Source organism: Sceloporus undulatus, chromosome 9 (genome assembly GCF_019175285.1).
Source record: "Sceloporus undulatus isolate JIND9_A2432 ecotype Alabama chromosome 9, SceUnd_v1.1, whole genome shotgun sequence".
Lineage (NCBI taxonomy): Eukaryota > Metazoa > Chordata > Lepidosauria > Squamata > Phrynosomatidae > Sceloporus > Sceloporus undulatus.
The window spans coordinates 3351945-3365006 of NC_056530.1; the positions used below are offsets into that span (position 1 = coordinate 3351945).

A 13062-nucleotide genomic window follows, 5' to 3' on the forward strand; every position below is an offset into this window, starting at 1 on the left:
TAATTGTCAGAACAAACATACATCCTTGTCTGCTTTGATGGACAGTAGCTCTATTAATTGGACCAGCAAGAATCTATCTGGAAATTCCCTTAAACAATGTCAGCACTGTTTTGGCAAGCAGCACAGTGGTCTAGTTTAGAAAAATCAGTTTTGAAAAATCAAATAGAAAACCCAGCCACCAATCTAAACCCACTACCCCTCTGAATCTGCTATAGCCTATTTGCTTGATTTGTTTATTTTAATGTATGATTTAAAATTGTTAATTTTTTATTTGATGTTTTAGGGGCGGGTGTGTTAGGAAGGATCTAATTAGGGGAATTTTAATTAGCTCAAGTATAGCCAAGAGGTGGCCCTAACAACACTACGTGCCGGAATTGGGTCCCAACAGTGTATACCAGAGGTCGCCAGTAAACCCCAAGAGAAAGAGACGCTGATACCAACTAGGTCCAATTAAAAGGGTAACGTTTATTAAAGCACAGAGAAAATCACACAGCAAAAGGGGAACACACACACACACACACACACATTCAATGCTACAGCAGGGGATGGGTAAGTTAGGGAGATAGGTTTGAGAAAGAGAGGCACCACTAGGGAATACTACCTTAGAAGTCTTCTCTGGGAAGTCTGATGAAGCTTGGATGGACAGTGGATCACAGCCACAGGAGTGTGGGGGGAAGAGGGCCGCGGGAGCTAAGAGCAGAGTTCAAACTGGCATGGACCAGCTTGCAACCTGGTGATAGCACAAACTCAGCTCAGCTCAAAGAGGGTCCAGAAACCCAGGGTTCTTATAGGTCGAAACATATCCAGAGGCTATGGGGACTTGCCAGACAAAGGCCTGTTACAGACTGCCAAACTAAAGCTGCTTTGGGTCTCTTTGGAGGTATGCTATTTAAATAATACATGGGTCCTAAGAGTCCGGAGGTTGCACCAAAGCCACACTCCATTCCTAAGCACTGGAGTGCAGCTTTGGTGCAGCTTCCGGATTCTTAGGATGCACGCATCATTTAAACAGCATACCTCCAAAGAGACCCGAAGCAGCTTTATTTTGGCAGTCTGTAACAGGCCAAAGGTGTTGATTGCTTGGGCTTTGTTAAGCCGAGAGCAAGTAATGTATTGCACAATGCATTTAGGTCTGGACACAATTTGGAGGGGCATCCGACTTGATTACTAAGTCGTTAAGCTGATCACTGGCTCATCAGGTGAGAAGCCAAGTCTATTGTCTTACTTGGGCAAGCAGTGGCGATTCTGGTTTGGTGACTCCCAAACTTCCTATGGAAAATTTCCAATTCCATCTCTTTCTAGAGCTCTGCCTCTGCAAGGTGAGCTGCCTACATGGTCTCCTCGCCTTTAGGTTAATGGCGGGTCCTCTCTGGGGTCAGTCAGGGGTCATAACACAGATCACATATACCCAAAATTTTATTAAAAGCAAAGTTGGTAACAGGTGGGATACTGGAATATGGGATTGTATGTAATTTCTTTTTAACTTGTAAGCCACCTCAATTGTCATTGACAGAGAGGCGGAATATAAATAAAATTTTAGTATTATTTATTTTTATTATTAAATGAGCTTTTAACATCCCTATTAGTAGGGGCAGGCAAGTCTTTGTTTGGTTGCTGTTCTTTGACTATTTTTTTAAAAAGTATTTTTAAGCAATGCTTTACAAAAGGTGTTTTTTCTTTATTTCAACTCCCAGGTTCCCCCAGCCAGAAGTAGTGAATTCCAAATTCTGACCCAGTGGCTGCAATGGCTCTACTCTGGGTTTTAATCTTGAGCTTTAGAAGAGGTATCCAAGGTTCCCAAAGCCACTTTGCTTATAGTGTTCAGTACATTGGACAACTCCTGTAAAACTCAGTCTAAACCCCAAGAATAGGGTCACTCCCCTACTGAAACTAAAGCCACCTGCTACCACCAGGACCAGGAAAGTTAGGTTATAAATGTAACCAATAAATGCCCATAGTGGCCTTCTTCTCTTTCTCTCCTTGCTTCTGCTGCACATTTGTTTAGCCTCTGAGTCCACATCTGCAAAGATCACCTAGTCTACACATAAGTGTATTATGTGAATTGCTGCAGATTTTTGCACACTTGCATTAATGCTCAATTGTCTTCACTTTCCTGTGCAAATTTGCATTTTACCCTCCCTCTGCAGAAAATGTGTAGCCATGCAAAATCATGCAAAGCGGCCATCTGGCTACATGTTTGATAATGCACATTCTCAAGGATACTCCATTAAAAACTGCAAATCCTTTTTTCAGTGGAGTTTATTCATTCTCCCTCACCCCACCCCACTTGCAAAAAACCCCAGTTCTTCTGAATCATGTGCGGCTGGATTACAGTCTGATTCCAATAAGGAATATTTTAATTGTGTAAACAAGCTCCCAGAGGGAGAACGCCAGACAAATAGCAGCTGTAAGAGGAGGTGAGAGATGCCGCTGCTCCATCTTCTTACCCTTGTTACTGCTTACATATTTGGAGAAGGAGAACAGCTTGAAAGGTTGGCAATGGAGCCTTTACAGTTGCCACATGATGCCCACTGCTGGCACTGGTCTTACCAATATGACACTGAGAGAGGAAACACAGTTACCCTATATAAGGGAGTGACAGGGCACAGGTTTTAGCTCCTGAAAGGAAAGTCCAAAATGAACATCCTTTTAAAAACAAAACAAAACTTCCTGTTTTATCATGGTTGACAGCAAAACTTCCTAACACAGCAGGGGTAGAGCAGGTTGCAGTCTTTAATTTGCCTAAATGGTTAAATGCACAAAACAGCCATTTTTAATATTGTAAATATGCACATATTCTGTAAAGTCTGGAACTGTTGTTCATTCTGTGATGTCACGCCTCTTGGCTTGCACAGCAATGTCTTCTGAAGGTCTGGGGACAGCTTTTGGTGCTATTTGCATATGCAAATAAGACTCAGAATACATCCCCACAGTTAGACTACCCACAGTCAATGATCTCAGCATGATGCTTGTCTTGCCTTCCTTTTAAAAGACTCTGCAGGATACAACCCTGTCTCAAGATGAAGTAGCTGAGAACAAGCTGGTAAACGATGAAACAAATAAACAAGGTGAGCAAACATGCAACCCACGTTTGGGCTGGGAGTTGGGGAACAGGAAAGTGGAAAGTAGACATGACATTGAATATTTTATTTACTATGGATGGGCTTTTCATGCATAAATAACCATGGGATTGGAGGCAAGATTGCATTGGGCAGGGAGGGAGGGTTTGACCAAGGGATGGGTTGATTGTGGGTCTCAAGATATCATTAAACTAAAAGTCTCATCATTCTTCACCATTGGCTTTGCTGGCTAGAGCTGATGAGAAATGCGTCCCAACAACATCTGGAGGGCCACAGGTTCCCCATTCCTTCACCCTTCTCCCATGGGACAAGCAAAAATTCACCTCCATGCTACCGTTTGTACAGTTGGCCCTCTTTATCCACAGATTTTTTTATCCATTGATTCAAGCATCCACAGCTTGAAAATATTTTTTTAAAAATTTAAATTTCAAATAGCAAACCTTGATTTTGCCATTTTGTATATATTTGCTATGCCATTGTATTTAATGGGACTTGAGCACTCACAGATTTTTTTATCCACGGGGAATCCTGAAACCAAACCTCAGCGGATGACAAGGGCCCACTGTACTGGGGAAAAGTTCCCATTGGTGCAAAATGAGCTTGTTTTTCAATGCAAATAGTGTTGAGCATTGAAGGGGGAAGGAGAGTGTTGTTGAATCGTAAGAGAAAAAAGAGTTGACTCATCTTTCCTCTGTGGCCATGGCCCTCAGCCATTTATCCATTCCCTCCCCCTGCTCGCCCCGTTACTATTTATAATTTAAAGTAGTCGTCCCCACCTTGTGCCTTTTTGTTTTCAACTGAGCTCCAATCATCCCCAACTAGTATAGCCCATAGAAAGATCTTGTAGCACCTTTGAGACTAAAAGAAAGAAATGGGCAGCATGAGCTTTCGTAGACTTCAGTCTACTTCCTCAGATGCCTAGGAAAGCTCATGCTGCCAACTTGTTTCTTTCAGTTAGTTTCAAAAGTGCTACAAGATCTCTCTATGTACTGATTCTACAGACTAACATGACTATATCTTTAAATTATACTAGTATAGCCCATAGTTGGAAATGCTAGGAGGTTTAGTTCAAAACTTCCAAAAGGTACCAAGCTGGAGTAGTCTAGAAATCACACATGGATGTTGTTTAGCCCAGAAATACCACGTTAAGAGATTCTCTGTGCTTTGCCTGCACTGGTTATGGATCATACTGCATCCTGCGAAGTTACATCTTTCTAATGTGGACCTGTTTGCCACTTCCAAACAATAGGCAGACTGTTGATTTCAAACATCTACACCAGGGTCAGAATTGGGCTTACTGGGCCATTTTTATTCTCCTATCAGAGAGAAGCAATTCATTTAGTAGCCTGAGTTCAGAGGAGGAGAAACAGCAGATGGATACCTTACCAGCCATCACAGTCTCCATGCAGGTATGAAGGTAGAGAGTATTGCTAGGCAACCTAATACCAGCCACTCTCTTGGCTATCGTTAAGATCAAGACACTAATAAATGCAAAGCCATGCAATAGTGTGGTTTAGAGAGTGGGGATTGGGAGATGTTGGCTTAAAATGCTGCTCTACTCTGGACTATATATGTGGGGGTGTTCCCACTTGCGATTTACAACGCTTTAAAATACACCAATATCAGTTAAATCGATTCAAAATAACCCTGGTCTTATTCCGCTTTCCAAATCGCTTTTTTTTCTTCGTTCTCATTTACCAACTGATTCGCTTTAAGTGATCCTCTTTCGTTCCTATTCAAATAAAACGGTGTATATATAAACCGGTTTTAGCCTTATTTCGTTCCCACTCACCATTTTGGGGCTGTCAATCAAAGCGGCGTCATCATAACGTCACTTTTAAATTTTGCGTTTTTTTTTATAAAAGAGCCAATGAGGAGGCGCTTAAAGTGCCTATGAGTCCTGTAATTATTCGTGGGGAAGGATGGTTGAGGGAGAGAAAACTGCCTCCCCAGAGCACTTCTGCTAGGCTGCTGCCTTGGAAGAAAGACCCCAGAGAGGCTGGGGGAGGCTGCTGGCAAAGCGAATTTGGGGAAAGCTCCTTCCAGAGGAACTATGGGATGGGTTTTGCAAGACATATCCCCGCTTCATGGCTCCACAGACAGCCCAGGGAGGAAGCACTCTTCCCCAAAGATTCTCTTTCCAGGGTTGGAAAATGGGATCAAGGAGGAGAAGGCAGATTCCGTTTGGGAAAGAGAGATGGAAAGGCTTTATTTCCCCCGAGATTGCTGTGCATCCAGCCTCTCCGTTACAAATGGTGCTCAATGGCTCTCCTCGGGGGAAGCCTTTAAAAGTCCTCTGACAGATGAATACACACACACACACACATATCCAGGGTTTTCTGTGTCTCCCCAGATTGGGAAAGAGAGATGGAAAGGCTCTATTTCCCCCGAGATTGCTGTGCATCCACCCTCTCCTCCGTATGGCTCTCTTCACACAGAGGGGAGGTTGCAATCCACTGAGGGAAGCCTTTAAGAGTCCTTTGACAGATGCAGGCGCTTGAGCGGCCGGGACTTCAGGCGCTTAAAGTGCTGAAGAGATTAAGCGCCTGTAAACCATTAAAAAATAATCCTTATCTCTTATTGAAAGACCGCCGTGGACAAAGGGGTGAGGGAAGCAAAGATGGTGACAGCCACGACGGATGGGGACAAGAAAGGGCGACTCCCCCAAGCCAGCCCATCGCGCTCCGCTCCTCCCATCCAGCTAACCCGATTTCTGAGGCTGATCGTTCCTATTTAAATAACCCGATTCCTATCCTGAATCATGAAAAAATTGTAGGTTTGACCCTTCTATTTTTTTTAACACGGGTTATACGCCTTTAACACGGATTAAATAAAAATCCGCTTTACGATTCGGATTTTAGTGGGAATGATTGCGGGTTGCTCTAGAACTGTTCTAGAGTTAATTCGGTTTCTAATAGGAACGCTGTACCTTGGATTCGATTTGTAACACGGAGTATAAGCCAGTGGGAACACCCCCATAAGTGACTATTTATCTGCCTCATATCCCCAGTCTGAAAAATGTGAGTAAGAATGACCTTGCTCATGGGGATGTATTTGATGGTGGATGAAAGGAAACTTTGCTGACTATGGAACACTGTGGATAGAGTGGGCTGAAAGTAATTGAATAATAAACTTAACAGCTGCCTGGGTCAAATGCTATGTGTCTGATTTAGCCTTTTTTCCTTACCTGACAAATTGGCACCACATGAAGTTGTACAAAAGGGCTGATGTGAAAGAGAGAGGCTATCTGGGCTCCTTGATCTCAAATTTCAGAGAGGACATCCCATGATAAATTCCCCTTGGGGTCGCCATAGGTTGGAAACAACTTGAAGACACACAACAACAACGACACTAAACAGCAATTATGCTAAATCTTGTAGTGCAAGGAACACCTGACGAAAATCCCCATCACTGTGTGCCCTCCTCAAGGAGAATCCAAAAAGTGCAGAGAGGTGTGCCAATAGTGGTACTATCTGGTTTCATTTCCACTAGGAGCAGGTCATTTGTAAAGCTAATAGATCTTAACTGCCCATTCAAGGCCAAGCCTCCTAAAATATTTTGCACTGTAATAGAAGTTGATCACAAGATGTATTGTTGCTGAGGGTTGCTGCTAAAGTCAGAAAAAGCAGAGAACTTTAGGGGGTAGAAGATCATATAATCTTTCCTAATGCCATGGTTTGGCCCTGTGAGACTTCATGATGGTCTACAATAATGACACCTAGAAGGAAAGTTTTAATTAGGGGAAACAGTGCCAAACACAGAGGTTTCTTTGCTATTGATCATTTTGTTGAAACTTCCTGGTGGTGTAGAAAGCAGCATCTGACTTTAAAGAAACATAAAGCATAACTGAAATAGACTTTTGAATGTCCTTTAGGCCTCTGAGGAAGTAAGGCAAGCCCCAGTTGCTTCCCTTAGCTTCTGCCCACAACTGAAAATGTTGGGTGAATTCCGGAATCCCAGAACTCTACTATTTTAATGTTCACTTAATGTTAATTCTATTTTAATGTTCCCTTTTAAGTATCTTTTAAATTGTATTCTTTTAAATTGTAAACCACTTTGAGTGGGACATTTTAATAATAATGATGATCATGGTGGTGATGATGATAATGGGATCCCTCTATGAACATAATATGGTGAGTAAACCCCGTAGGCGTCAAGGAAGGCACATATGTATTTACAAATAACACCATTGCTCAAAGAGGACCCGTCCAAGAGAAGAGTGGACCAAGGCTTGTCATTTGCAAGAGGGAGGTTAGTATGAGCTCATGGGAATCAGCCCCACATAAGTGAGAATGGAGTTTGAATGAAAAATAACATGGATACAAACAGCAGTTTGGTCAGCAGAAAAGTACAGGGGAACAAGCAGGAAATGTTGCATATGCAAGACAATGAAATTCTGTAGAACTAAGCCTCTAGGAGAGCAGCCAGATAAGAAACTTTTGCAACATTACGGTACACTGAGTTCTTTCTCACAACTGCATTCTATTTAACACACTTCTGTTGTCTGAAAACTGTTGGGAAGATGGCAAAGGGGGTGCGAGGATGGAAACTGTCTCAAAGAAGGCAGTGCTTTTACTCATTTGATTCATAGAATCGTAGAATCGTAGAGTTGGAAGAGACCACAAGGGCCATCCAGTCCAACCCCATTCTGCCATGCAGGAACTCACAATCAAAGCACCCCTGACAGGTGCTTTAAACAGCCTCTCTTTGAAGACCTCCAAAGAAGGAGACTCCACTGCACTCTGAGGAAGGAGTGTGTTCCACTGTCAGACAGCCCTTAATGTCAGGAAGTCCCTCCTAATGTTGAGATGGAATCTCTTTTCCTGGAGCTTGCATCCATTGTTCCAGGTCCTGTTCTCTGGAGCAGCAGAAAACAAGCTTGCTCCCTCCTCAATACGATATCCCTTCAAATATTTAAACAGGGCTATTATATCATCTCTTAACCTTCTTTTCTCCAGGCTAAACATCTCTTGGCTACCCCAGCTCCCTAAGTCATTCCTCATAGGACATGATTCTTCTTGGGTTTAATGATAAACTATAAATCAATTCTTGTAACCCAGACTGCCCTTCAAAATCAAGCTGCTGTGTCTTTAATAGGAGCCTGCATGGTACAGTATAGTGGTTTGAGTGTTGGACTATAACTCTGGAGACTAGGGTTCAAATCCCAGCCCAGCCATGTAAACCTACTGGGTGACCTTGGGCAAGTGACACTTTCTCAGCCTCACAGGATGGTAATGCCCACCCCCTTGAAAAAACTTGTCAAGAAAAATCCCATGATAGGCTCTCTGCTCCCCTCTTAGTTAAGCATCAATCTTCATAGTAGTTGATGAGGAAATGGCATTCCCCAGCAACAATACAACTTGTGAGCAATAAAATTTTCTATAAGTCAGAAACTACTTGACCTAGTGACTTACAATTATACTAAAAACTAGATTGAAGCTCACCCTTGCCCCTGGATGATCTCCCAAGAGGGATGGACTAGACTAGACTTTGGTGAGAAAAAAGAATATTTGAACAGTTCCCCTCTTGGAACATATCGGATATGTGGAAACAAAGCTTACTATCACCTGCTTTCCAGCTGGTCTGGTGGTTGCTATGTGGCCTGGTTAGCTCCTCCTGTAACTCTAAGCAAGACCTTGCCTGTCTACCTGCCAATCAACAATATCCCTAATGATAAGCATGGCTGGATCACTAAAAATTGTTGTGATGGACTTTCACAGAAACAATGGGAAGATGTGTTAAGCATTAAAGGTGCAGTAATCTTCTTGCAGGGGTTACTGGAAAGCATGGCAAACCAGACCACAGATATGGCTGAGAAGCAAGCCACAGAGACCAAGCAACTATGGCAGCTGGCTCTACAAAAAAAACCCATTTTCTTCCATTCTTCCCTCAAAGTCTGCAAACTCTGAAGCCTCATGGGACTTAACCTCTTGCAGAAGCAGAACAAAGCAGACAGATCAGGACATGTTCGTAGCTCTTTGGGTGCTATGGAAAAGTCATAAAGAGTAAAGCCCTTTCTCTCTCTGATTGTTTTGTATCTGTAGAGTAATGGAAGCCTTGGAAAGGGCCAGGAAGGAGCCCTGAGTTCATCACCTCCCCAGAACCAGAGTGTGAGCCCCCGGAATAAATTACTAAGCACCAGCTCTTCCTTCTCCAGCCTAAGCTCATCCACGGTATGTGATCAGGAGTGGGGATGAGGGTTAGAAACTGTGTCTTAGTGACTGGGACACCTCTTCGTACAATTGTCTCCAGCATGTTTTGGACTTCCTCTATCATGAAGCTTCATGCAGCAAGCCCAGGTACCAAGAATCTTGGGAGTTGTAGTTCAAAGGCATCAAGTTGGATGAGGCTGCTAGAGTCATGCATCAAGGAGAAAATGACTGTCCCTTGATATCTTTATTTCTTCTTGCCTGTTCTTCTTCTCCATGCATAGCTCATTGTTCTTGCCTCTTTGGGACTTGTTTCTCAACAATGAGAAAGGGGTCTCCATAAGATCTTCTTCTAGGGGAGTAATGAGCAAAGGCAAATGTGCATATAGATTGATAGTCAGTGTCCAAAACATATTACAGTCAGCTTTCCGTATCCATGGATTCTTTATTCTTTATCGATTCATGGCTTTAAAATATTCAAATACATACATACATACATACAAAGTGGGCCTTTGGTATCTGCTGGAGTTTAGTTCCAGAATCCCCCAGAGGTATCAAAATTCATGGATGCTCAAGTCTCATTATTTGCAACGAGTAGTAAAATGGTGTCCCTTATAAAAATGGGAAAATCAAGGTTTGTTTTTTTAAATTTATATGTTTTGTGAATATTTTCAAACTGTGGATGGTTAAATCCATGGATAAGGAATCTATGCATAGAGAGAGCTGGCTGTAAATTCCTACAAGCAAACCTTGATTTTCCCATTTTATTTAGGGGGGCACCATTTTACTATGTCATTGTTTTTAATGGGACTTCAGCATCCACAGATTTTGATATCCATTAGGGTGTGTGGAGGGTAGGTGGGCCCTGGAACCAAACCCCAGCGGATACCAAGGACCCTGGTAAATGTGTAGCCACCCAACCTGGTCAATGACAGTTTACAAATGGAAAACAGCTTCTTATTTCCTAACCAATCTCCTCTGCTTTGCCTAAGGAATAAGGTGAAGATGAGGAAAGTGGGGCAGCAGAGCAGTTCTGCAAACAAGGCACTCATGCAAATATGAAAAGAGAACACCTCTTGTTTCTGCAGAAATAATTAAGACAAGCACACCACAATAACAAATAAGAAGACAGTGCTTTCATCAAATTGGTCTGCTAAATCATAGAATACCAAAGCAGAAATCATGTGAGCTCACCAGTTGTGTGGATTGGTGAATGTACTATGTGAACAAGCCAGATGCTGCATTAATGGAGGGAAACTCCAATGTAGACCAGTCCTAGGATTCTGATGTAATAATTGGCTCTGTATAGGGGCCGGAGAAAGAAAATAGCCATATCAAGGTGCATAAAACTGTTAGGAAGGATCGAATTAGGGGAATTTTAATTAGCTCAAATATAGCTGAGAGGTGGCCCTAACAACACCACGTGCCGGAATTGGATCCCAATAGTGTATACTAGAGGTCGCCAGCAAGCCCCAAGAGAAAGAGATGCTGATACCAACTAGGTCCAATTAAAAGGGTATCTTTTATTAAAGCACAGGGAAAATCACACAGCACAAGGGGAACACACACACACACACGCACGCACGCACGCACGCACACACACATTCAATGCTACAGCAGGGGATGGGTAAGTTAGGGAGACAGGTTTGAGAAAGAGAGGCACCACTAGAGAATACTACCTTAGAAGTCTTCTCCAGGACGTCTGATGAAGCTTGGATGGACAGTGAATCACGTCCACAGGAGCGGGGGAAGAGGGCCGTGGGAGCTAAGAGCAGAGTTCAAACTGTCGTGGACCAGCTTGCAACCTGGTGATAGCACAAGCTCAGCTCAGCTCAGCTCAGCTCAAAGAGGGTCCAGAAACCCAGGGTTTTTATAGGTTGAAATGTATCCGGAGGCTATGGGGACTTGCCAGACAAAGGTGTTGATTGCTTGGGCTTTGTTAAGCCGAGAGCAAGTAATGTATTGCACAATGCATTTAGGTCTGGACACAATTCGGAGGGGCATCCAACTTGATTACTAAGTCATTAAGCTGATCACTGGCTCATCAGGCGAGAAGCCAAGTCTATTGTCTTACTTGGGCAAGCAGTGGCGATTCTGGTTTGGTGACTCCCAAACTTCCTATGGAAAATTTCCAATTCCATCTCTTTCTAGAGCTCTGCCTCTGCAAGGTGAGCTGCCTACATGGTCTCCTCGCCTTTAGGTTAATGGCGGGTCCTCTCTGGGGTCAGTCAGGGGTCATAACACAGACCACATATACCCAAAATTTTATTAAAACCAAACATGGTAACAATGCCCAGAGCCATGGAAATGGTCAGAAAAATCTCCAAGGCACTTTCCTGTCTTTCAGGATAGTAACTATAGAGTACTAACAGATTTAGAAATACAAGCTGAGTCTCCCTTATCTGAAAGGGTTTTGGATTTTTATTTTAATTTTGGAAAACCTGCATTTGTATATATGTACATAATAAGATATCTTGGACCCAAGTCTAAACATAGGTTTCATGTACACCTTATACACATAGTCTGAAGGTAATTTTAGACAATATTTTGTGTGCGAAACAAAGTTTGTGTACATTGAACCATCAGAAAACAAAGGTGTCACTCTCTAAACCACAATGAAAAAGTTTTTGGTTTCACCATGACTTCTTTTCTCCTTTCCCTTGTGAGACCTCAAGTACTTTTCTTTCTTTCATTATTGCCCCCTGTGTTTGGATCCTGTACTTATGTTGACTTTTCTCTCCTCTTCTTTTTGGCAGATGAGTGGCAGTATGATGAGTGTATTCAGTGACAATGATCTTGGGAATGTGGAAGTCCGAGGCTGCATCCAATTCTCCCTGCAGTATGATTCCATAAAGAAGGAACTGCATGTCCAAGTCATCCAGTGTCGAGATCTTGCTGAAGCCAAGAAGCAGCAGTCCAATCCGTACGTCTGGAGCAGGGGCTTGCTCTTCACCATCATCTGCTTAAAATTTGTGTTGCTCATTTCAATCTATCTATTTTATTATGTATTTATTTTCCATGGGGCATCTCCAGTCCACAGGGGTTCCAGGTCTCCCTGCCTGCTCCCCTCTCCTAGCTGGGGGAGACAAGGGAGCGGATTTCCCAGTTCGTCCACCTCAAATTCTGGGAACTGGCTTCTCATTTAACTGTATAAAGCTGAGATGGGCACTGCATCATGTCTGGAGGCTACTTTTCTGACCTGAAACTCTCCCATCACACAGACGGAAAACATAGCAATCACCAACCCCCCCCCCCCCATCAGAAAACTGGAAATTGCCAGAAGTCTATTTCTGGCCTTGAAATATGGGCACTATCACAGTCTCACAGCAGTCTGTGTATCACCTGTGCCTGATGAAGAAGCTGGTGGAGCTTCGAAAGCTTGCAACATATACTTTGTCCATTTTGTTTGGTCCTATAAAAGTAACAATGTTTTATGGATTTTGGATGTTATTGTACCTTGCCACTTCCAGAAGCAATTCATCCCCATTTTTTAACCAGGGGAGTCTGATGGTTGGTGGCTGCAATAACAATCTTGAGAGGCTCCTTGCTGTGAGGCATCATCTGTCCATAAGAGACAAGGTTGAATGTTTGTAATGTTCTTTGTCAACCAACTAATTTGGAGTTCCTCAGCCTCAGAGCTAGAAGATGCTGCTTTCTAGATTTTAACTCCCAGAAACACCCAGTGGCCACATTGGCTACATGATTCTGGAAATGGTAGCCCAAGCAAGTAACATTTCCAGACTTTGCTTAATCTTTGAGGCATGGACCAGTTTGCCCCCTCTGCATTCCCATCATTATCAATATTGAAAATGATTTCCCACTTCTTTCTACAG

At 43.0% G+C, this 13062-nt stretch overlaps 1 protein-coding gene across 1 annotated transcript in view; it reads left to right on the forward strand.

The window, feature by feature from the left end:
* The window catches only part of SYTL1 (synaptotagmin like 1), a 58763-nt gene that overhangs the window by 34746 nt on the left and 10955 nt on the right, over nt 1-13062 (forward strand). Inside the window, exons 6-9 of the mRNA XM_042440368.1 lie at nt 2993-3068; nt 4404-4489; nt 9125-9253; nt 11986-12152. Coding sequence (XP_042296302.1) covers nt 2993-3068; nt 4404-4489; nt 9125-9253; nt 11986-12152 — 458 coding nt within the window. The remainder of the gene's footprint in view (nt 1-2992; nt 3069-4403; nt 4490-9124; nt 9254-11985; nt 12153-13062) is intronic.